Raw genomic sequence first — 26387 nt, forward strand, 5'->3', positions numbered from 1 at the left:
TGCTGTTTTCTTTCCACACTCACCTGTCCCTGTCACCTCTTGGACTCTTGGACTGGGAGTAGGCCTATTATCTTCCTCTAAACCAGACCCCTCATACCCATGCTGGCCATTTCTGCCCACCAATTAGCCAGAGGATAAGAGATAAGTCCGGTTCTGCATGAAAAGGCTAATTGCCAGGATGTAACATCCATAATCAGCTCACAGAGCTTCAGAGCAGTCACAGCTTCCCACTCATGTGTTCCAGATAACCATGGCATGGGGTTCTCCATGCTATTGTGTGCATACAAATGTAAGATAAGTCCCCTGCAGGTACACAAGAAGCGTGGCAGCAAGAATGACTGTGTATGGTGGGAGAAAAGAGACGGGAGTGGACCATTTTTTTAATAGCGAAGAGACTTACAAGAAATCCAATCTACCGTGCAGCTCATGCATAATGTTATTCCAGGCAAACAAGGCGGTAATTGCTATGGTGATCGTCTTAACACTCATGTGGACATTAGCTCGGTGTAATCCTCTGACGTAGGCGCTACGGGCTCACAATCCACCACAGCGAGAGGTGAATTTCTGTCAGGCATCAGGGCTCAGGCATTAGGTTTGAAGCTAATTTCCGTGACATGCTGAGCTTTTTGAATTATCTGTTTGATACTTACCTGCCAGGTTCTTTCAGGTCTTCTTACACGATTTTCCTGCTGAATAAAATATCAGAATATTCTACTGCATACTGGAAAAGTTATTCATATTTTAAACTGTTTAGATAGATTCATAGACTCAGTGGATTGTTTTCCTCACACCTATAGAGGTGTTGTAGTAAACATTCCGGTAGCTCACCTTATTTGGCAACCTTCATTTGTTTGCTCCCTGATGTCTATTCCAGCTTGCCTTGCCTGGAGTGAATCCAATGACAAAGCTACGCAGGCACCATGACCCTCATCAGAGGAAGGCACCGACATGGCTGCTGCTCATTCATGTTTTAAAAGAATGTTTTCTTCCAGCAGTGTTCCTCAGATTGCCATGCATAAAATATGACACTTCCCCAGAGTGACAAGAAAGCCTCTGGGCTAAATCCAGAACTTTTAACAGTCCAGTTTCTGAAATAAAAATTTAAAGCACAAAAAAAGATGTGGTTAGCTTATGGGTGGGATCCACTCAGTTCTTAGATGACAAACAACGGGCCCGTAAAAAGAAAACAAGATCCCTAAATAATTCTCATCAAGAACTCTGACTAAGGGTGACCTTGTTGAACGAGTAGTGGAACTGACAGACGCTGAGCTGGAGGCTTTCTAGTAAGGAAAGCGAGGCCGCCATCATTAGATGCACCTTATTCTGTCCCATCCTCCTCCACCTTGGCAGCTCCGAGTGATGAGGACGCTGGGAAACTGCACGAATGATGAAACTTTAATGGTTGCCCTTCAATCATTCATCATAGTTATTTTTTTGTCAGTGCGCTCAAGTGAGTGTCCGTGTGCCTTCTCGTGTCTATCCATATGATTTCACGGTGCACTCCTGCAACTGTGAGAGTCGAGCAACAATTTGACACTGTTCGCTCATGGGGAACTGGCACACAATATGGTGGATACCATAATACCATTTGTTCTGTGGTTACAAAAGCTGGATGTGTCCCGTGAGAATGTATGGGCCCTTGTATTGACATGGACAGAGATGGACAGAAACATAAACCAGGGCAAAAAGACAGCAAGAAAGGGAGAGACACAGAGAAACAAATATTACTCATGTGATATAAAAAGCATCATCATCATCATTTATATATTGTAAGTGACAGGGACAAAATCAACTAATCAAATGTAAATCCATGTAAAATAAATGGGGGCTGTTTGAATAAAAATCACTCTAGTTGCTCAAATCGTGGTAGGATTGCATGCTTAGTTCTTTAATTTATGACATATCAGACGCTGTTAGATGCATGTGGCATGGCTTTGAATACTGAATATTGAAATTGCATATTTAAAGGAGCCTATAGAAGGCAATGGCGAACATCACTTTACATGTCTCAAAACTGCATGTGCGTTGTGTAATTCCAAAAGTATTTATCCCCATTTATTTTTCCTACAGTATTTCCTTTTCTGGGTGAAGGAATCAACACCAACGATTTGGCAAGCGAGGCATTCTCACACAAGCATGCAGGAAATATCAATTACAGATGACTTAAGGCACAATTTATCTCTTAATGGGCTTGACATATTAGTCATTCAGAAAACCCTAACAATCAAGTGCTGAATTAGATGAATCAAAGTATTACTCGTATAGGCAGATAAAAATGTAGACTGTAAGTGTGTATTTCTTAGCACATGCTCTTTGTCATTGAGAGCATGACAGTGTAGCCTATGGACTGCTGTGGACTGTATTGCACCACAGGCAACATACTGTAGCCCAATAATGGGGGATGACATACTGTATACTCATCCTATTTCTCAGGAAGAGTGGACTGAGATTGGAGGAATGGATCCATAGGGTGGATATGATGTGCCGTGTGTCTACACTGTCTACACTGATTCATCAGACACACTAGCAGATGATCAATTGATGATCAACAGTTTGGAGTATTTTGTGTGAAAATAAAATTAAAGGCTGCTGCCTTAGACTCACATTATTGGGACATGCAAAGTGTATCAATTGTATTTTATAAAGGTGATAGCGAAAACTCATAATGAAAATAAATGACACACTGGGAAATTGAGAAGCAGATGTTCCTTTCACGACCACCTTAAGTCAATCTTCCAAGATGATTATTAATATTAATAATAATGATAATAATGATATTAATATTAATACATTATAATTATGTAGCACCTTTCTGAAACTCAAGGTCGGTTATCCTCTGCTGTTCCAGCTGACTGAGACAGTCATCTCCAGCAACATTTCATATTCACCTACAGTAACTGTCTCCCAAGCAAACAACACATTTAGTGAGAAACATCGGCAGTCCAAACACGCTTCTCCTCGCTTGTTATCTTCAGATTCCTTTCATGTAGTTCCAGCCACAAATAGGTTGTTTGTCAGCCATTGGCAACATCAGTGGCCAACCTTTTGGTCTGTCACTTTAAATTAAAAGGCAAAAGGAAGAGCCATCTCATTAAGTGTAGCACTTAACAGCAAAGAAATACTCAATAGAGTAGGACAGACCGTCAGGAGGAATTGACCAGAGCTCTTTTGATGATACCTTACCGTAAGGAAAACACTATTTTGAATATCAAAAAACCTGATAGTGGGATTTTTTTACTTAATATATCAATAGCATAAACAGTCAAATCTCTTGTGAATACTTGGCTTAGAGACTTAGTAGTAAATTGGAATCCATTTTTGATTCATTTTCCCCTCTCTTTGTTTGCTGTTAACCTCGGAGCTAAAGTCCAGAGCGCTGGAGAGGAAGGTTAAATGCACAATGACCTTTTGGAAAATGTCTTTAAAGAGGACTTAATGCTATCTGAAACAATCTCTCGTATCACAGTAACTGAAACTGACACATCTGCTTTCTCCTCCAAGTCACAGACATGGCTATTTACAATTTAACTGCAGTCCTATCTCCAAAGGTATAGGCTGCAGATCAGGTGGCCTAAATATTTTTGTCTTCTATATCGTCGCTTTTCCACCAGCAAGAATCCCCGGATAGGAGCTAGGAGCCAGGATAAAGGCCAGAAATAGGAAGATCATCTTTACATCCATCACAGCCTTAGATTTTAACCACAATTCTCTGTATACCGCAAAGCCTTAAACATGGAAAATAATCTGCTCCCGTTTTTGTACCCTCAATCTCCAAAAATACATTTGTGCGCAGGCCAGGCACAATGCTTTCACTTGAGACCTCCTGCTTAATATGCTTTGTGTTAGATGTCTGATAACACTCAGTGTTGTCGCTGGCCGTGTCCTTTTGTGATTACATTGACAATTGTTTTCATTTCCATCTCCCTTCTGCATAAATCACTGGTCACCCTTTGTGGCACCTTCGTCTCTCCATTTGCGACACTGTATTGTTTTTCTTCATTTATTTTAGACTAAATGCTTTATCTGTTTCAGTGTGTGTGTGTGTGGTAGAGCTATATCTCCTAGTATTGATTCATTACTGCCTGTATACCTGTTCTTTTTTCTCGAACAGTATGAGATTATTCATGCCCACATCCATGTTGACAAAAATATGAAATATTCATGATGCTGGAGGAGATATGTAGGTGTGTACAGCTCTGTAGGTGTGCAGCACTGGTACTCTTAATGCAGTGTGGAGAGGCTTCCTCTTCCTCCCGTATGAGAGTCAGAATTTCGGAGCCTTGGGAAGTTTGACACAAGGGTTAGCTCCGTGAGAAGCACTTCCTCAGCCACGCTTCCAAATGCTATGAAAAACCACCTCAGCAGCTGACTCATTCTGTTATACCTTTTCGATGAGGTGCAGAAGCCAGAATTTACATATTGTCGTGTTTGGAACACGCGGCAGTGTTGCGTGTGCTGTTATGCTTGTCGAAAGGCAGGTGGGTGATTAACTGAGAGCGCTTGGCTCACCTCCGGGTTCAGTCTGCCTGTGGAACTCTCCTCCCTCTTCAGGCAGCCTTAACCTGCTGCTGGTCCTCCAGGGTCTTCAGACCGCAGGCTACCGGTGTTCCTGTGGGATTCCAGTACGCAGTGTTTGCCTGCTCACTACTTATGTCCTGTGGTGATGCAAGGTTGGTGGTGTGTGTGCTACTTTTCAACATTTCAATGTTTCCTCATCTACTTAAAACTAATGTGCACACACACAAACAAAAACACATAGACACAGACATGCATATACTGTATGCATACACACACCTGGACACACACTGACTATTTCTTTAAATTGATACTAGCAGGAGACAGCAATGATTGCAGTGAAAATTCTACTTCGAATTTAGGCTTCATGATGTCCTTACCAAATGTGGTTCATTCCCCTCGGAAAACCTCCTGACCCAACTGGCCAATTTCTCACATCGGTTCTTTATCTCCCCCTCCCCTGTGCTTAGCATACCTCTGGCCGTGAGGGCGAAACCCTGTTATCGAGATTCTTCTCTTTTGTTTGAAGTGAGTTTGACACGGCACTGGGGAAATAAGTCCAGCAAACAGCAAACATGTGAAGCGTCACCCAAGAGGAAACATGCCAGAAAAAAAGCACCAAAGGACACATGAAGACAAACAAGATATGACGACCCATCCTTCCCTTAACAGTGAGGTCATGTTTACAGAAAACATTAAAGACAGTGTCTCCAACATACTGTATTGTGGTATGAACTCAAACATAAGAAATCTACTGATAGAGTGTTTCAAACAAACGTAAGCAAATAGAATTGGTGACCTTTATACCAAATTTAGGGATGAGCCAAACTTCTAAATGTAATTCAATGTGAATCGCAGCTGGCACTGTACACAGATACACATTCTTGCCATTGTACACACAACACACACAATTCAGTTGCACTAAAACTCTATATAATATATTCTCTCACATGACAAGCATTTTAAGGTGGAGTCCATGAATTTTACATGATGGACCACAATGCATGACGTCCCATCTTCATTCAAGTTAAAAGCTCAGTATAGCCATTCAATCATATCCGTTCCCCAGTCTACTCTAATGAGGTCCACTTCATTCTAGATGAGGCGCTCTGCAGCCATGTAGAAGCACATGTTTGAGTCTTGAGCAGTGTCTTTTCCCCTTTGCTAAGGCAGATGATGACTCCTGAAACACAAAGACAACTTCCCCTCTTGAGCGCACATGCACAATTTTTACAAAGAGAACACAAGACATGTATATGGCACTAAAGATCCTCAAGGCGTGTCAATGTGTGTCTGCATGGAAATGTATCGCCACGTCACCATGACTTCTATTTGCATGAGAACACGTGATCACCATGAACACACATTTTGTAGCTGTAGCCACTGTTTTTTTTTCCACCCAGTCCACGTAATGATAGAGTGATTCTAATTAGAAAGCGTTGCTAATAGCATGGTTTGAACTTGATGAGTTTCTGGAAGGCCTGCTTGAACTCGTCGTTGAAGATGGTGTAGATGACGGGGTTGATGAGGGAGTTCAGGTAGCCGAGCCAGGTGAAGACGTCGAAGAGCAGCGGGTCGAACCAGCACTCCTTGCAGATGGCCTTGACCAGCGTGCCCACGAAGAACGGCAGCCAGCAGACGATGAAGGCGCCCAGGATGATGCCCAGCGTCTTGGTGGCCTTCTTCTCGCGGGCGGCGCACAGGCGCTTGCGCTCCAGCACGTTGTCGGCCAGCTTCACCTTCACGCTGTTGGCGAAGAGCGGCGAGCCGCCGCTGCCTCCGGTTCTGCCGCCGCCGCCGCCCTGCCCGCCGGCTTGCCCCGGCCCCGCGCCCACCATGGGGTGCAGGTTGCCCTCCTGGTTGGAGGCCGAGTTGAGGGAGCAGAGCGAGGAGCCGGCCGACGTCTGGATGAGCTGCGCGGTGGTGAAGCGCTTGCCGCAGGCGGCCGGCGACTTGAGGATGCGCGAGCGCGCCGCCACGTAGATGCGGCCGTACAGGATGACCAGCAGCACGGTGGGCACGTAGAAGGCGCCGAACGTGGAGTAGATGGTGTAGGAGATCTGGTCGGTGTTGACCATGCAGTCGGTCAGCTCCTCGTGCGCCTTGGCCTGCCGCCAGAAGAGCGGCGGGATGGAGATGGAGATGGCGATGACCCACACGACGGCGATCATCAGGCCGGCGCGCCGCATGGTCCGGCGCCGCGAGTACTCCAGCGCGTCGGTGATGGCCCAGTAGCGGTCCAGCGCGATCACGCACAGGTGCAGGATGGACGCCGTGCAGAAGGTGATGTCCGACGAGAGCCAGATGTCGCAGACGATCTGGCCCAGCGTCCACGTCTTGCTGACCGTGTAGAGGATGGCGATGGGCATGACCAGGATGGACACCAGCAGGTCGGTGACGGCCAGCGAGCCGATCAGCACGTTGGCCGGCGTGTGCAGCTTGCGCGTCAGGAAGATGGTGGCGATGACGAAGCCGTTGGACAGCGCGGTGGCCAGCGTCACCACGGCCAGGATGGCCGACAGCGAGATCTGCAGGCCCAGGAGGGTGGCGGGGTCCCAGGGGGCGTCCGTGCTCGCCGCCTCGGCCGTGCCGTTCAAGAGGAAAGGCTCCAGCGTGCTGTTGTCTGGCTCCATCTTATCAAGCCGTCCCACACTCGTAAGAGTTCAAATCAAGGCTAGGGAAAGCATAGCTGGTCCAAGGTAAAGTCTCGTCCCTGTAACATACATTATCATGGACTGCTTCATGTAATGTACACAGAGTCAAGGTTGAACTCTTCATCAAACATTATCTTTGATGTATGTTGCTTGTTTCCACTAACTGTTACAACTAATGAGATTGCAACTAATGAGCATTCAAATGCAATTCTAATAGATTCTTTTGAGCAACAAATCAGCCGCTGTGTATTTTTACTACGGGCTTCGATATCAGTCCACCGTCACGTTGACCAGCTCTCCTATCTGTACCTGTGTTGGTGTTCATTGCTCGTGGGAGATGGGAGGTAATTGGTATTCCACACGGTCTCTCAGTCCTTATCTTTACTCCAACCGGGTCAGGCCCAGTCTCTGGGTGATGTCCTCGGGACCCTGAAACACAATCTCCACTCTCTTCCGAAGCTGTGCAGCTCACAGAAACAAGAGCGCAGTCTGACAAAGAGGGGTTCTTGCCACCGCAGGTTAGGTGGATGGAGGGGGTGGTGTTGGTGGTGGTGGTGGTGGTGGTGGGGGGCGGCGGTTGGACTATGTTACGTGTTTTGCTTTTAATGAACTTGTTTTGATGACGCTAATTTTTAAAAATCGGAACAAAAACACACGTCACCCCGTTCCACCGTCTCATTTGGTTAGGCGTAACACAGCAAAGCACTTAGAATAATCCATTACGTTCCGCTTCTCGCTAGGTGACTTTGGTGTTCCATGATGAAGGAAGACAGCTCCCTGAACCACCTTGGCAAGTGGAATGATGCATACAAATACTGACTTGTTTTTTCCAACATGTAAGATTCCCAAAAGAAAGAGTGAGAGCGATAGTCCCCAGCTGAAGCTTTCAACTTGCTTGCAGAAACTCTGAAGTAAGGACCATTTCTTCATTCAGAGTCACAAGCTAGACAAAGAAAGAAAGAATGAGAGAGAGAGAACAAGAGAAAAAGAGAGAGGAAGAAAGGGAAAGAGAGAGAGAGAGAACTGTGAGGTGTATATACTTTGAATGTGTGAGAACACATATTCCATAGCCACTTCAAATGCAAACCCACCTTGTGCATACATGAAGTTGCCTCCGTCACACACACACACACACACACACACACAGTGAGATGTCACATACAGTACACACCTCTCTCATCTACAGTAAATCAGTACACCAACATGTCTCTCACTGCTCTGCCTCTCACAAACACCACCATATGCATATACTGTAGGCTTTCAATTTCCATCACATGCAAATAGATTGCTTGATATTGCATGGCACAGAACTTGCTTATGCACGGACACATACCTCCACCTGCATCAACATATCTGCATACAGATACACACACAAATACAAATACACACACAAATACAAATATACACACACACACACACACACACAGGTTGGTGGAGTCACTGATGAGCCGAGCGTATTAGAGTGAATGCTGCAGGCAGGTTCGCTCATATCATGATGTGTTGCTGCCCACTGCTGTGCTCCTTCAGGCTAATGATGGCTCCCGGTGTGGGCACGCGGCAGCTCATTATTTAAAGGTGGGGTCAACGGATGACACCGCCTTGGTTCATGCTTGTGTTTATGTTTATGTTATAGCAGACGCTAAAGCAACTTATGTTTGAACTAAACACCAAATAAAACACACCAGAGAGGTAGCTCACACCTCCCCTCAGGGCTCTGAGAAGTTAGAAACATTTTGGACTCTTGAAAACTCTTGACTGCTGCTTTAACACGCACAATAACGTACAGCGTAGCCCTAAAACACTAGCTTTGTCTTGGTTTTTGTTTTCAATCAGACTGAAATTAATCTGATTTGTTGTGTTTTCTACTCTTAACAACAACGTAATAACCATACGGATAGCAGGTTCACAAACTCTTTACTAAAACTCTCGGTTGGACAGGTTCATTCAATACATCTCAGAGAACTGTATCAATCCGCAGCTTGATAGGAAAACATAGTGCCATGTTACTACGCATAATATAGTTCCTACAGAACACAGTAGTTCATTTGAACATAACACGATTAAAGATATCAACTGAACTGTTTACATGAACTCTAAATACACCCATTGGCCTTTAATCTGAGTTTAGATGTAACAAGCATTGAATCATTTAGAGGCTCCTAGCTGTAATGCACTATGAAACACATTGTTTACGACACTCATTATTACCACTCAGGAAACATCTGCCCAGAGAGAAGAAATGTAGTACCACAATGGGAGTGCCAGTTTACATGAGTGGATTTTTCTCACCTCTACCTCTCTCGATCTGATTGGATATTTAGTCGGATCAGGCCAAATCCGATTGGTCGAGGTGTTCACATCAGGCATTTTTGTTTCGACTGAGCCATTACTCTGTTTGCAATCAGATTAGAAGTGTCCATGTAAACAGGGTTATTGACTCTTGTTCATGAAGATTTGAGCCACGGACAACATTCAACATCACCCCAACAAACTAGTGAGAGATTGTATCATAATGACCCCGTTTTAGAACTCAGAATCCCCACTGAGAGAGCACATACTTGTAAGTGTTAGGATCAGTTTTCTGCTTGCCGTAAAACCTGGTCCCAAGGCTGCTTTGAGGCTTAGCTCAAGAAGTCCTCAAATAAGGGTAAAGCTGGCCTGACCCTGGTGCAACACATGACAGCACCGGTCATGGTCATGCTAACTTGACCTCTGTGATTGGTCCAGAAGGGACTGGTCTTGTGCTTCACCTCCTACTGTCAGATGTTGCTGGTGTTTAAACGATCTGGTATGGAGCATCCAAGCAAATGCTATAGGCTAATGTTACATGAAAGATTTCTAAAAAAGAAGTAGCTAGTAAGCTTGTTAGGTCAAAGAAACCTGTATTTGTTTTCATGTAAATAATTAGATAAGTGGATAAATTCATAATAAACGGGTGGCTGTGTGTGACCAACCATATGGCCTGAGGAGGAGGTGGTCAGACACCGGTCATTTGACCGGCTCCCTGCACAAGCGGCTCACTCTGCACATGGCTTCACTGGAGCCCGAGAGACCGATGTGACAGGTGGGCGCCCCCATCTGCTCCACATCTGTCAGGTTCAGGAACCTGTCAGAGCGATATGAGCCAAGACGCAGACAGAGGTGGGAACTTTGTGTCTTCTGTTTGCTGTCTTGTTGTTGTTGTGCTTCTTACTGTGGTTGCGCATCACGAGTGGTGCTTTTCAAAGGCAAAATGAGCCTCTGTACCTATTCACCGTGAAGGTGCCAGTCTCCGTTTTTAACAAGTGTCAGTTGTTCAATGTGAGTTCAGAGAAAAATGGCAATAAACGAAATAAAAAAGGGGGCGCTTTGAAGTGCTTAGGAGGCTTTGGATATCATAGCCTGATATCACATTATGGTTTCAAACAAATAGGCCTACAAGTATTCTTGATTGTTGTAGGTTGAAAGAGGCCCAGCAAAAATAAAAATTGAGGGGGAAAAAAAACAGAAAAACAATTCTAAATGCACCAAGTGAGATTATATGGAAATGTCTTCCTATCTGATGGTCCACATCACCAAAATCACTTCCATCTGTGGATTGCTAAATTTAAACCCTACATCTTGCCATGAGGCAAAAAACAATCTCAGAGAGAGGGTATTGCTATTGAGTTTAAAACAGTATAGCCTTGATACCTGCTCTTCCATAAGAGATGTTAGGCATTGCTGTGTGGTATTGCTTCAATACATCTGTTGGTGCAAAAGCACATCCACAATACCACATCAACTCCTGTACACTGTTTTATCAAATATATGCATCTCTACCAACACCCTGACTATATGAATTTGACCCCAACCTCTTCATTCACCCCAGAAAGCCTATGATTTGATAGCAACACCATCAAAACTGACCCATTAGGTGTAGAGATATGCTGTTTTTAATTTCCATCCCACTCTTTTTGCGGCCATTTTGGAAATACGTCAATAAAAACATTTGCCACTGCCTACATTTAATGCTCGCTAGATGTCCCAAGGATACCAAAAATGCAAAAACCTCAATAAGTTATTTTTCTAATCTTGTAAGTTTTCCCCCTGACTAAAGCCTTAATTTAGTCAGTCGGTCAGTCAGTCAGCCGTAGCCATTCTATGGGCCTGGAGAATACATTTCCATTCCTGCTGTGCTACATATCCTTCATAACTGCTTGTGGCGCTTCCATTTGAATATGCATTTGCCAATCTGGCAGGACCTGCACTGCACTGTAATGATGGAAACACCAATTCAGCACAACCTAGCACCCTTGTATTTTGGTTTCTTAGTGGTTTATACTGACAGATAATATGTGAAAGGGGACTCGAGACAATCAGTGAGGCATCCCTAATGGACTCCATTTGGCTTTAAAACCACCAACAAAACAATTTCACAAAACTCTGTCTGGAGTAATAGAATACATACAGAACAGTTTCAAGGCCATTCATTACATGGAATGTTGTCAGACTATAAGACCGCAGACGTCTACATGCCACTGTAAAGGCATAAACATCCTTTGATGTTGTTGGTTTGTTACTCTTCCGCACCCCTGTCCTCTTCACCTATCAAGCGGCCTGTGAGGGAGAGATTCAAGTACTCAAACAACATAAAGCCAAACCTCCCACTGCCAATGTCAAAGGCAAGTCCATTTATGTCACACCCAAACAAAACTTGGACTAGGGGGTGCTTTCAGAGCTGCAAGAGAGGTCTGTGGACAAAGGATGAAAAGCATTTAAGAACTTTTTTTTACAAAAAAAGAACAAACTCAGGCTTAGAGCTCCTGTACAGAAGCTTTTTTGTGCCCCAGCATTTGGTCTCTCCATGGCCCTCCAGAGACCAGTAAAGTGCTCTTCTGTTACAACAATAATGTTCCCCTATGAGTCATCAACTCAGCCTACATGATGGAGGAGGCCAAAGACCTGCAGAAAACTGAAAGTGTTGTTAGGCTTTCTGGGAGGACAATTTTGAACAGGGGCATCCCTGCCTCAATCCAATTAAATCTGGACCCAGGCCTAAATCTACAGAGTGATTTAAAGATGCACTGCAGCCATCAATTAACCACTACAAACTCATATTTGCAAGGTACATATTCATACATTTTATGTAACGAAAAATACTTAGTGGCCTTTGAACGGCTAATTGACAATTGAAGTCAAAGTCTAGTCATGTTATTGAGCAGATATGATCAGCTTTTCTGCTGTTTTTCCGATGTAGCCATCTTACATTCAGTATAGACCTTAATTTCTCACAATATTGGCAGATACTCTTGTCCAAATTGATCTGTGAGTTAAGTGCTGATATGATAGAGTGAGAAGAGGACAGGACTTTTTCCCTCTCCACGCTGTGCAACCTCAGGACACACAGTAGGTCATCCACTCCAAGAAACTTCTAACAGGGCTAAATATCAAAACCCACAAGTCAGCCACTCAGTCATTCTGTGCCTGTCAGGTCCAATAAGCGCTGCGAGCGCTTGGTTAGACCCGTGCCCAGGAGAGACGTCCCGGCTGTTTCAGGAGCTGATGGGTTCTGTGTGTGAGTGTGTGTCTGAGAGAGAATGACCTGCCTCTCCACGGGACACGGGAGACTACGGAGCCTCTGAAGACATGGGCTCAGACGAGATGTGGACGGCACCCCTGCAAAGGCCTGGCCGTGAGTAATGAAGATGTGTGTGAGTATAGGTGGGTGTTTGTGTGTGTCTGACTGGGTGGTAAGGATGGCTCCAAGATGACAATTACTCCTGCGTTAGAGGGCAAAGTTAATGAGGAAATCAAGACTCCAAAATCAAAAACAGGCAGGTTCAATAAACATGCAGACAGACAGCATTAGCTCTCCGGCACAGCCGCTAAAGCAGCACAATCATACACACTCCTAAAGACAGACACACTCACGCACAATTGCGCACACCCGCACACACACACACACACACATACACCACAGAGAAGCAGTAGCCTAGTTTAATCCCCTGCCTCTGGTCTTGGGCTGCTCTGCGCTACTGAGACGGTCAAATTGATTTTACAGGGATACGGTAGCGAGCCATGCTAAGATAATGTTTATTCTGTCCTGTGGGGAACTGCAGGAGGGTGGAGGGTTGCAAAGAGCACCAGCATTGGCCCTGATTGTGTATGTGTGTGTGTGTGTGTGTGTGTATGTGTGTGTGTGTGTGTGTGTGTGTGTGTATGTGTGTGTGTGTGTGGGGGGGGGGGGGGGTATTATATTGATGTACAGGTGCCCAAAGTGGCTGATAAATTGACTAATGGAGGTGGTCGTGCTCCATCGGCTGGGGTGGTCATTGACGTGTTGCTCTTACTTCACAAGCACTCCGTGTGAAGTGCATAGTGTGAGTACTGCTGCTAAATATGTCAATACTTCCTGATCTGACACCTTCCACAGCAACATAAAACCAGTGAAGAGGAGAAGATTATAAATGGTGTGTCACATTTGTAGAAAATATGACAAAAATGCTGAAGCCAATTCCTCATGTGTTGTCAATTCTCATCATGCTGATCAACGGGCCAGGCACGTTAATTTAATGACATCACATGCATTACATATAACAACTGTGAATCCAGTTGTGTAACTGAGTCCCACAATCAATTAAGCCTTTCACAAACGCCCCAAAAAACGTCACAGAGCAACTTCTAATTCCTCACTGCTTTAACCGTGCCTAATAGGGGGCACACAAGTCTGTGAGAGTGGACAGCCGATTTCACAATCTGATGTGCACAGCGACTCATTTGGCTGTCATTACAGACATATATCCTGGGGCCGTCTCTAAACTGTTATCATTTGCTAGAGCCCTCCAGAATAGCAGCGCCTTACTCTGGCCTCATCAGGGAGTCGTCCTTATGCAAAGGCACTCACGAGAGAGCCCCCTGTGGCTTGCGCGGCGAATGAAAAGCACTTGGGTCTGTATAAAATTGGCTTTTTATGAACAGAACTGTGCAAATACGGCAACGAGGCATTCTGCTGTACTGCCATTTCATGTAGTTTCTCATTTGCTAAGCGCAAGAGATTTTGCACATGAGCAGAATATTAACAGAGCAAATGTTGCAAATGTGTGGCAAGGAGCTACTTTAAAATGTATTGACAAAAGTCACCCAATATGACAAATAATTTATTTGCCAGAACCTGTGAGCAAATCTAATTATAGATATTGCAAGGTGAGGGGAGTCTGAATAAAAAAAAAAAAACAAACACTTTACATAACAGGAATGTCATAAAACATAAAGAAAAATCCATATATCTTTTATGTTCTGTATTTTTTTGTGATTCAGTCGTACAGTATGTGCTATGTAACATTCTATCAATGTTAAATGCTGTCTGTTTGAACAAACATGCATGTATTTTTTTGCTGCCTTCCAAGACTATACAGCTTGGTATTAAAAAAGAGGGATTAAAATACAAATGAAAAACCTCCTTGGGTAGTAAAGTAGACATCCGCCCATTTCTGACGGACTCCTCCAAAAGTCCTGCGTTGTTGAATTTGTTGTTTGTTTACATCAATTATAACACTTTTTATCAGTTGTCCTAAATTATCCCTGCAATTTGGGAGCTCAATGCGGAGATATTTCTCTGGAAATAGCCTGCGTGTGCTTCTCCACCCATGGATTTGCATGCTCAGGGATGACGAGAGCGTGGGTTGGACAATGCTCCAAGGGGCTGCGGCTGCCGTGGAAATCTGATGGCGAGAGGGGGTGTGCGGTGCAGTGCGGAGAGCTTATCTGACTGCGTGCTTTTCTGGAGGAGGATGGCTTGAGAGCTGTGCTACGGGGGAGGGGAGTGGTGGTGGTGGTGGTGGTGGTGGTGCTTTGGGTGTGAGTCGAGGTCCGGGGTTAGAGGGATTGCAGTGCTTACTCAGATGGATGTAGTGGGAGGCACAGATGGTTAGTGACAATGTGGTAAACCTCTGTGCAACATAAGCCCAAAAAAAGGAAAAGTCAACTGCCCAGATTCGAGGGACGTTTAATCTGTGTCACTATCCTCTCTGGTGGCCTAGCAGCCAAAACAGAGCTTTCACATGCCTGTTTGTTCACACGAGTGATATGAGAGAGAGAGAGAAAGAGAGAGAGAGAGACAGACAGAGAGAGCCCATGAAAAGAAATCAGACTGACACTGTGAACAATGTGACTTCGTAGCACCCATATGGTGCTCCAGATGTGGCCGTATTTGACACTGAAACTGACGATTCAGCAATTATGCAACTCTCCTCCAGTGCACTCAATCTATCGCTCCCGGCTACTGGATAGAACTATGGCATTGGCAGAAAAGGGGCACGGGAAGTAGGGCAGGCTCAGAGTAAGGTGGGACACCTGAGTCCTCCAAATCAAGCTGAGAGTGGAGCTTTTGCTAATGGTGGCTGGCTGTGTCTCACAAGGGAACAGTGCCAGCAGTAAGCCCAGAAAGCTTCATAAATATTCAGTTGATTCATAACACCATTGGAAGGGACAACGGTGCTTAGTCATTTCAAAACACCCTCAAGACTGACCCTTATTTCAATCATGTTTCATTTTAACTCCTTTCAGCAAGTTGCAGATGAGAAACAAATTATTTTTAAGGAGGACACAAAAGGTCATCATAAAAGAGCAGTATTAAAGGGATAATCCGGAGTGAAATGCACTTTAGATCATTTTTTCGGACTATTGGGAGTACATACGTTGAGTTGACACCAAAATCACGTCATTCGGATGTATTTTGAGAAAGTTCGAGCTCACCGTTTTTAGCCAAAACTCGTTAGCCTGGAAGTGACTGAGGCATGTCCTTTCGCCGCTACAAAACGCTATTTTTATACCTCTTCTACTGTTCCAAACAACACTACACTTACGTGGTAGTGAGTAGAGGATCCCTAAAGCCAAACCGAAGTATCCCCACGTCTTTATGTGGTCGGATAGAGAGTCCAGAATGAATTTAATCGAGTCCGTACCTTTCCGGAAATGTTAATAAAGTGTTGTTTCAGCGTTGCTAGCTGCAGCAGCGCCATTTCCGGAAAGGTACTGACTCGATTAAATTCATTCTGGACTCTCTATCCGACCACATAAAGACGTGGGGATACTTCGGTTTGGCTTTAGGGACCCTCTACTCACTACCACGCAAGTGTAGTGTTGTTTGGAACAGTAAAAGAGGTATAAAAATAGCGTTTTGTAGCGGCGAAAGGACATGCCCGAGTCACTTCCAGGCTAACGAGTTTTGGCTAAAAACGGTGAGCTCGAACTTTCTCAAAATACATCCGAATGACATGATTTTGGTGTCAACTCAACGTACGTACTCCCAATAGTCCGAAAAATTGATCTAAAGTGCATTTCACTCCGGATTATCCCTTTAATGGAAGCTTCAGTGAGTTTTTCCTGGAAGACTTGATCCACATTCATTAATGAATGAATGAATGAATGAATGAATTAATTAATTAATTAATTCACTCAATCATTCACTCGCTCACTCAATCAATCACTCATTCAGTGGTCTTGAAATAATAACTTACTATCTCCTTTAACAAACTGTAAAGTGACTGCTGCTCCTACTCTTGCTTTGTCAGACTGTCAATCATTAAAAAGAAAAACAATCACACCAACACACCAGTACCCATGCAGAAACAGTAATCGGCTTTTCCCACTGATAGTAACAACACAAAACGTTATATTCTATTTCAGTCAATCTGCAGATACTGCCAAAGACTTCTGACTGTTCTGTAGTGAGTAAAGTGGTTATCATTTGCCAAGCGCCACTCCTTAATTGCCTCTGGTGATTCTTTGAGTCTACTCATTACAGAGGGAATTAGCGTGTAGCACAGCTAGTTGGATGTCTGACTAGTCTGACTGGCAGGCAATCTCTGCTCTTGCCTGTTCTAATCCATTGCTTTAAATGCCTGCAATGCTATTTGCCTTAGCAAGCACAAACAGAATTGTTTTAGAAGATCCATATAAATACACTTCAAGAGATGACTGTCTGGTAGATGGACGCTATAAATATAATTTATTAAGTATAACTGAATGATTGTGCATAATATCGCAGCATTTTCCACACTCATAACAGGTCAGAAGGTAATGTGATCAATAATGAAAAGCTGGACCAACTGTGTGTGGTGTATTCTCACAAGCCACATGCAGTATAGCCTACCTTCTCAGCTGAATCATAGAGAAGAAGACGAAGAGAAATCTATGGAACTGTTTGCTTTAGGGAGCTTGTTATGGGCCTGTGCTATGCAAGCGCCGACAGGCCCCTATCTCAGGAAGCTCTGCAGTGCCTTATCGCTAGGGGATGCTTTATTAACACTGAGATGAGAGGCACAGATAGAGAGACAACACAAAACACCCGGCTGAGAACGGCTTCAGGAGCCAAAATGGTGGACCGTGTGGCGGGGAGTGTCCCAGAGACAGAGTGGGGATAAGAGAGAGAACATTAGTCTGCAGGGCGATGATGAGACTAACGGCGATTATGTATAGAGCTGGCCCAAGCAGCCCAGCTGACCATCACTTCTCATTTCCTGTCAACACACCAGCGGCAGCTCTGTCCATCATTCAATTACACAGGGGCATGAAGTACAGCTATTACGGCTCATATTTCTCTCCTGCCTGTTCCACGTGTGATGGGCCGTATGGACATACATCACCCACACATGCACTTTCTCTTGAGAATACTTATGGTGTTTGCATTACAGCATGCATAATTAGATCCCTGTCTCCAATGGACCATTATAAAGATGGTCTCACAAAGGAACTGCCAAGGCTGGATGATGACAAGGATGGGCCGTGTCGAACAGATTGGTGAGACATAGATGAATGGATATGTACAGACATGCGAGTGCTGCTGGCTGACTTATTATTACAAGTGATATTTTTATTTTATTTTACCTATTCTTTATTTCGCTAGGAGAATCCTGCTGAGAGCCTAATCTCTTTTTCAAAGGAGCCCTGAGGCGGGAAATTTACAATACTGTACGTTTTCAGGAAATGTAAGTTCATTGCTATTATAGTTTTCCCTTTGTAAAATCATTCAAGTTACAACACTATCAGTACAGTTGAACTTTTACTATAGCCTATAGGTTGACAAGATTTCACAGTTGTTTGTCTTATTGAGGTTCTGATAGGCGACAAAGAGAAAAAGGATTTATTTGGATCAGTGAGACGACAGCTTTTGTTTATCCTGGTCTGGCATAATTTATCCAATGCGTCACTGATGCAGCTCCACCACTATTGAGCCATTCCAGAGAATGGTGAAAACAGTTCAACTGTTGAATAATGAGAAGCACTATAAACATCGTCGGCATGTCTGCCTTCAAGTGCGATTTACGACTTGGACAATGTAAAAAGCCCAGTGAACAGAATCAGTCAAGTCAATTGGAGATCTGAGAACTAGTCCAATGTATTGCTGTTATAATATTCTAACTATGTTAACCAATCATGAAAAACACAACATTCCACTAACATTTACGAATGCAGGTGATTGTGAGACATGAACAGCAGCCTATGAACGAAGACTAAATCTCTCTTTCTCTCAAATACAAAGGCATAGATGCTCTTGGGCACTTATACATTTGAGATGCTCTGAGATTAGCATAAATCAATTCATTCTAGTTTTCTTACTACTGTGAGAAGTCCTGATGTAGCGTGACCACTAGCATTGTGAACTGGTTAAATCATTAGGATACTGTAGACCTGTAATTGACTGTAATTGACTCTACTTTTGGTGTACAAGGATATAGCGTGAAGACTAAACCCTAAAAACCTAAATGTCACAACAATCTGAGAGACTGTGTACTACAACCAGAACAAGATGAGCACTAAAGTAAGGTATTGAGCTGTCATGGTGATCCACAGTGTCCACACAAAGTAAGTGAATCCATTTTGGAAATATATGCAGCTGTGGAAAATGGTAGATGCTTCAAGTAATCAACCAACATAGGTAGGATAGACAGCAGAATTTGCAAGGTTTATATCAACTTCAGACACTAAAAGGGTTGTCAAGAACAAAATGAATTAACTCTGTGTGTCAGACATAACATTTCCTTTAAAGGTTTTCGATGGAATCATGGCAATGTGTCATAAAAAGATTGTGTGAAGTTTTAAGACATACTTCAAAATCAACATAATGACTCAATGTGTGCTCTACTACACAGTGGAACAGGACACCATAGAGCTACGCAGAAAATCCAAGAGCATATTCACATGAGGTGCATCTCAATTCACCAATGTGTTCATTAAAATAAATAATGGCATCATCCGATTTTATGGGGCAGATATAATGTGCCAGTTCATTTAGACCATTCATTTAATTTGTAAATTGGAGCTAATTTTTTAACATACAACTGTAATTGTCTTCCTCTGCAACATATTGAAAATTAAGACCCACTCCAAGTCAAAACATTCTACAGTGGCGTACTGAGAACAGCCGCTTGCAGCAGAATGACCTCAAGGAAAAACAATGGTGAGGATCCCATGGCTCCACCATGAACCTGTAGGCCAGGGCAGAGTCAGGGCCATCAACTGAGGCTTGGACAGGACATTCGATGGCTTACAACTCTTTCATTTCCACTCTCTCCACAAGGACAAGGGCAGAATTAGACATCACAAGGGCATGACAGCTTCATGTCCTGAGTTGCCGTGTACTACTGGATAAGGTGGAGTGGGTGAAGAAGACAAAAATTGAATTTTGGCAGCTTCCACCATGCTCGTGGGCTACAACCTACATAGTCTCCAAGTCGATCTAACATTCCATGCCAAACAATCACAACTAAAGCCAAGTGTAAGAAAATCTTGGCATCAGATTGATATAATGCAAATGAATTGCCATTTACATGAATGTCAACCCGGCAATGACGTAAAAAACCATCAACTCAGTTCCAGGATTTAAGTTAAAGTACTTGTAATCATTAGTTTGATGTTCCTCAAGGTCAATAGAACATGGCTAGACTGATTGGATCACTGGTTACTCCACAAATAGAGACCATGACAAGATCCCTGTGGCCTTTACTGAAGGGCAGATATACAAAGGCCGCATAATACGACTATCAGCAGCATTCATTCACCCTCTAACAGGGTAATAATAGCGGAACTATTATGGTTCCAACAGCTCTTTCTACCTCTTTTTGTCTCTTGCAGCTTCTGCTGTCAAAATCAAAATCTAAAACAAATCAAGCAAAGAACACACATCCAATCTCTAAACACTGGTGCTGGACAAACTTGATATCAAATGAACCAAAGAAAAAAGTCTGCTACACCATGAGCTCCTGATAGCCTGGATACTTTTATATTGTGACGTTTCGGGAGTTACCCCTTCCTCAGACCACTGTTCAGTTTCCCCACGTGTGTTTCAAAGTCTCCTTTGAACAGGCCCTTGAGTCTGGGAAGACTTTTCCATTTACATCGGGATTTAGAGATGTTTACAGAATTCGCCTGTTTGATGTACAGAGGCAGAGTGTTCCATATAGCTTCAGTAAATAATGTATAAAACCAGCTTCTCCGTTTTGCTTGTGGGCCACTTTGGGCACAATGAAATGATTAGCATTGGAAGATCTAAGCTTCCTTTGTGGTTGAAAATATGTTGAAAGCTCAGGGATATATGAAGGTGCTTTGAAATGTAGGGCTTTGTAAGTAATCAACAAAACCTTAATCAATTTTACTACTATAGGCTATTCTTTGGTAGCTACATAGCTGTACAATGAAAGAGTTATGAAGTTATTATTTATTTATTCATTTTTAGACACAGCTGCATTGCGATTCCTGTTTTTCAATCGTTTTCACACGTGTGTATTGATTTTTATCCAATTTCGCGGTGCATCTTTAAATCCCTCCCCTCTAACCATAATGGAGTCAACTGATGAAGACAAATGAATCAAAACTTATGCAATCTCATGGTGATTTCATTGTTACTAGCAATGAAATAACACAATGATAATCATATGTCAACAAGCAGAAAGGTGATATAGAGCAGTAGTTCTGTTGTTTCTGAAGGTTTCTCCCATTGGTGCATTCAACCAACACCTGGATTACACCTGCTTTTAAAGGTATCCAATGCAGGTTCAGGTATTTGCATGTGCCCTCCCTATATACTTGTCACGGTTAGAGCCCTTTCCCCTTGGGCCTCAGTACATGTACATTTGTTTTAGAGCTGAAGGCAAAGTCCATACCCATAGAGCCATATCTACTAACCAGGTAAATTGCAAAGGCTGGTTTTCTGCCTGCGGGGTGCTACAGCTGTGTGGGGCACTGCCTGTTACACTAGGTGCGCAATTCTCTCACAAGCTGTTAATGTAACAAACATGCATGGTGCTGCTTTATAAGGCAAACATTTTTCACCAAAAGATATACAGTAAATCTAAACAATATCTAATCAATCGATATCGCAATTTACCCTCGGTCTTCCTATAAATGTATGTATGTCTCGCCACTCTGTCCTTCTTAGGTAGACACGAGCTTTCATTCATGTGCGGTCTGTTCACACATACAGTGTGATGCTATGTTGTAAGGGGCATAAACAGTAGCGAATAAATAATGCCTAACACATTAAAACGTTATGAATCTTCTTGTGAGTGTGAAAGAGAGAAAAGGTAAGTGGTTGAGACATACATTTAATAGGTTAGGTGAATGGGGGGTGTGGTTAAGAAAGGGACTTGGTAATGAAAATTGAGAGACATGGTCAGTCAGAAGTGCCTAACTGTCCCTGCACACTGAATGTGGTTCATCTTTGATGCTTTATTCCTGTAATATTGACTTGAGTTTCATCATCTCACAGGGCCCCAGTTCCATATACATAAAAGACCTACACCTCATGAAATAATTATCTAAACCTAACAACCCTTGTGATGATGAAATGAAAACCATTGGTTACTTCAACTGCATATCATGATTGGAACTCAAAACTGCATTATGGATGCTTATTTTGGATCCCTATGTGTGTGTGTGTGTGTGTGTGTGGGTGTGGGTGTGGGTGTGTGTGTGTGTGTGTGTGTGTGTGTGTGTGTGTGTGTGTGTGTGTGTATGTGTGTGAAAGAGAGAGAGAGAGAACATGTGTGTGGCACTATCATTTCATAGCGATCAGTATAAGAGATGTGATATTAAGGTCACTGTCTAGGCTATGTCTTCATGAGTAATTATGTCTATATGATGAAGACATAACCCACTGTTTAGGCTGGATGAGTTTCATTTTAAAGGTGCATAAATAATAGATCACTCTGCTTAAACACAGCTAAGCCTAGGCTACTAAAGTCCAGACATAGGGTTGATTTGCCAAATCCCTCACATCTACAGTATGCAGCCTACCAGGTAAAAGACATCTATCCATTCCAGATGTGTTCTTTACATGAACTCTGATCACTTCTTTTCAGCAACTATCAACAACACCAGAAAGCGCTTGGGCTTTAGGTCCTTAAAGATTAGCTATAGGTTAGAGGTCAAGGGGTATGGTTGTTGGAAAATCTGCAACATCCCACAGAGGATTATTGGTTCCCTTTAATTAAAGGCATTTTTCAAAGCTAAACTGCTCCCCTGAGAAGAGTCGGTTTTCCAAACGGTCATAAAAACGTTAGTGTTAGTGTTTGTAAAAGAAAATACAATCCATTCTTCCAAACCAGAAGATCTCTCTGTTTGCTCTAACCTGAGCTTTACTTTGAACCTCTGCTAGGAGGTTGCCTTGATGCCTTGTTCCCGCCTCAAAGCCCGTTGCGCTCGAGCGTGTGCTGGTCCACGCGCAGTAATGCACCATCGACTGGATCGAAGTATTCAAGTGTGCTCGCTCGTCAAACATTCCAAATATGAAACACGACGAAGAGTTGGGTGCATTTTCTCCGGCGAGATACAGTACGTTGAAACCACACTATAGGCATAAACCTAGATATAACTTCAACGAACGTTTTATATTGTTATTTAATTCCGCTTGAAACTGCCTTCTGGAGAACTGTATTGGAAACTGCCTAGAAAGAGCTCATAAAACAACTTTTAAAACACAACTTACCATGGAAAGGCTTGACAAAGTCCTGCTTTCGTCGCATCCTACTGTCCATCGAAAAGAGTGAATGACAACTTCTAACACAGTTCTTCGTTACAGTTCTTCGCTGCCATTTGTGTGAAGAAATATACTTTCTAAGTCTTTCTCATTCGTTTACAGCAGAAGGCGAATCCCGAGGAGATGAAGTATCTAATCCAAACACAAGCTGCAAATATTTCTCATCTCAGCGTAATATGGAAAGCTCATGCGCAGTGATAACTCTAAGAGCAGAACTAATCGTGCAATTATAGTTGAAATATTGAGCTACACAAGTTAAACAGTCCATTATATTACACAGCCCCTAAAGCCTGATTTAAATCCATTGTGTTATGCTCCTGTAGCATAAACACAATTATGTTGGTGTGTGTGGCAATTAAACAAAATGTGAAACTAGGCAACATGTCCATGTCTGGAGTTAGACCATTCCTTATGGGCTAAAGAATTAGGCTATGTTACTCCTCAAAGGTGTTCCCCTCCATGTTTCGACGTTGTAGTGCCTCCAACAGTGGAACAAGGCTGCTTGCATCTTGACATGTTGAAAGTGCTGATTCCCGAGGATATCCCGGCGCGGCTCCCGGTTCCTGTGATATCCGTGGGTCAGTCATTTAAAGTGAGCAACATTTCTCCTAAATTGTCCCCTCCGACCTGTCCAGGTAAAAATTACGCACGCAATATTGAACGCACGAGTCAAAGTCGCTTGAACGGGTTCTCTAAGTGGTGTCCAGCGTCCTTTCGGTGCGAGCGCAAGCTCTGACTGAAAATAGCTGGCGAATGAGTATTTATACCGATCCCTTGCAGCCTGCTGAAAACGGACTGGACGGAGTATGATATCTAAATAACCCATCAGTATGGCTATTAGATAGCCTACAACAGTTTCTAAACCATGGAAGATAAGACTCTACGTTTTCAAATGATTGTTGATTTAAAGTTGATACCACTAATGATAATAGTGATTTAATTGTAGGTAGCTATAGGCATGTATTTATAAATCAACTATATCAGCCATAGGCATGTATTTATAAATCAACTATATCGTTTTACGAATTAACCCTCCTGTTGTGTTCATTTCATGTTAATCAGTTTTGTGTTCCCGGTCAAAAATGACCGACCCCAGTATAGTTGATTGTAAATCCATAATTATACATATGTATTCACCTAATGTTGCTATGTATCTTTTAATTAGCTCAAGTCCTTGTGAACATTACATGTTTTAAAGTTCTATTTGCTATTTCTGGCCTGTAGGCCTCATTGACCTGAGCTCATACAAGTCGTTTTTTAGTAAAAATAGCATAATATATGCATTATTTTGGCTCTAATCAACATTAAAATAAATATATTGTGCTATTTATCATGGAATACTTCATGCTCAAATTTAAAAAGAACCTTTGTTTTGAAACCATTTCAAATTTCTAACAGTGGCACAAAATCACATCTTTTGTGTTCCCGGTCAAAAATGACCGACCCTATTTTAGTTGATTGTAAATCCATAATAAGACATATATTTATCTTATGTTGTTATGGATCTTTTAACTAGCTTAAGTTCTTGTGAACATTACATGTTTTAAAGTTCTATTTGCTATTTATGGCCTGTAGGCCTCATTGACCTGAACTCATACAAGTCGTTTTTTAACAAAATTAGCATAACATATGCATTATTTTGTCTCTAATAAACATTCAGATAAAACATATTGGGTTATTATATCACAGAGTGCATTATGTCCAAGTTTTAAAATAATATTTGTTTTGAAACCATTTAAATTTTTTCACAGTTGCACAAAATCATGCCTTTTCTGTTCCCGGTCAAAACTGACCGGTATGATTTTATTTGTAAAGAATGACCATTAATAGTCAATAGCCTGCCTTTTCTGAGCCACAACTGACAACAATCTCTTGAGTAGTTCTTTAATAAGCTGGCACAGGTCTCCTGAGGTATTTTGACTCATTCTTTCATCGCGAATTGTTCCAGCTGCATAGTTTCCGAACATGGACATTCACTTTGAGCACCCGACACAGATTCTCAATTGGATTGAGGTTTGGGCTCTGTGTGGGCCACTCCAGGACCTGGGTTCTGGTATCCTTGAGCAACTGTTGGACCAATTTTGATGTATGCTTTGGATAATTATCTTGTTGGAAGACCCTGCAACGACCTACAGCTAGTCTAAGAGCCAATTTCTGCATATTATACTTCAAAATTTTCATTTTCTTTTTTCATGATGCCATGCACCTGAGCAAGGTTCTCTGTGCCTGAGGCTGCGAAACAGCCCCACAGCATGATGCTCCCACCACCATGTTGAACTGTGGGGTTCAACTTAGGGTTGAAAAAGCATCTCCCTTTCTTCGCCAAACATAAACAACATCCATGTGCCCAAACAGTTCCAGATTAGTCTCATAAGACCAAAGCACAGACTTCCAGAACTCATTTTTTTATCTCTCAAATGCTCACCTGCAAATCTCAGTCTGTTAGAGAGATAGATAGATAGATAGATAGATAGATAGATAGATACTTTATAGATCCCCAAGGGGAAATTCAAAGTTGTGATGTGCCACTCTTTGAGTAAAGGGGTTCTTCTGAGACGATGGCCCTGAAGCCCACCATGATGAAAGTCCCTCGCAACTTTGTTACTTGAAATATCAACTCCAGAAGAGGCCAGGTCAGCAACAATCATCTTGGCAGATGTCCGGCCTTCTTGCTGACATCTCTGACTATTTTCCTCTCCAGAGTTCTTGAAATTTTGTGCTTACAACCATGCCCAGGTTTGCTTTGTAGAATTTGTCTCCTTGTACTTGACAATGATGCAACGTACAGCAGTTCTAGACACTGTGAAATGCTTGCAAATGGCAGTATAACCTTCCCCCTATGATCTTCCACTATCTTCTTTCTGAGCTCAAGACTGATTTCCTTTGTCTTTGACATGGTCAGTAAGATTAGTCCCTCGATAATGTGTACAAGTGCCTTGTGCCTTGAGTCCTTTTATGCTGATTGCATGCTCGGGTATTGTTTTGAAGCCAATTAACTGTACAGGAGTGGTTTGAAAGCTGATTGGTTAATTAGGTGTGTTTTGATAACAAACAAATCACATGGGCAGTAATATTATTGACCATCCCATCATGGGGGCTAATATTTTTTACCACTATATTTGATATAAAGTAAAACTAAAAATTTATTTTATATTCCAAAATGTACACCAAAAGCCACTAAATATCACTTTTTGTGTGTGCCCAGCAACACATGCATGTGT

The 26387-nt window shown here is 42.8% G+C and overlaps 1 protein-coding gene across 2 annotated transcripts; it reads right to left on the reverse strand.

Annotated features, from left to right (window-relative positions):
• Positions 1-5197: 5197 nt before the first annotated feature.
• On the reverse strand, positions 5198-23884 carry htr1d (5-hydroxytryptamine (serotonin) receptor 1D, G protein-coupled). 2 transcript variants are annotated; one of them, XM_062523669.1, is made up of 3 exons: positions 23116-23884; positions 7479-8112; positions 5198-7228 (listed from the first exon to the last, which is right to left on the reverse strand). In XM_062523669.1, the coding sequence occupies exon 3, from the start codon at positions 7146-7148 to the stop codon at positions 5958-5960; it is 1191 nt and encodes a 396-aa protein (XP_062379653.1). In that variant the 5' UTR covers positions 7149-7228; positions 7479-8112; positions 23116-23884; the 3' UTR covers positions 5198-5957. The 2 variants fall into 2 exon arrangements, with proteins under 2 accessions (XP_062379653.1, XP_062379652.1); XM_062523668.1 differs by having other exon boundaries at positions 5198-8112.
• Between the last annotated feature and the right edge of the window lie 2503 nt (positions 23885-26387).

This window comes from Sardina pilchardus, chromosome 20 (assembly GCF_963854185.1).
Source record: "Sardina pilchardus chromosome 20, fSarPil1.1, whole genome shotgun sequence".
Lineage (NCBI taxonomy): Eukaryota > Metazoa > Chordata > Actinopteri > Clupeiformes > Clupeidae > Sardina > Sardina pilchardus.

Coding starts and splice junctions, on each gene's coding strand:
- htr1d (XM_062523669.1), bottom strand. CDS start 7,148: ATGGAGCCAGACAACAGCACGCTGGAGCCTTTCCTCTTGAACGGCACG.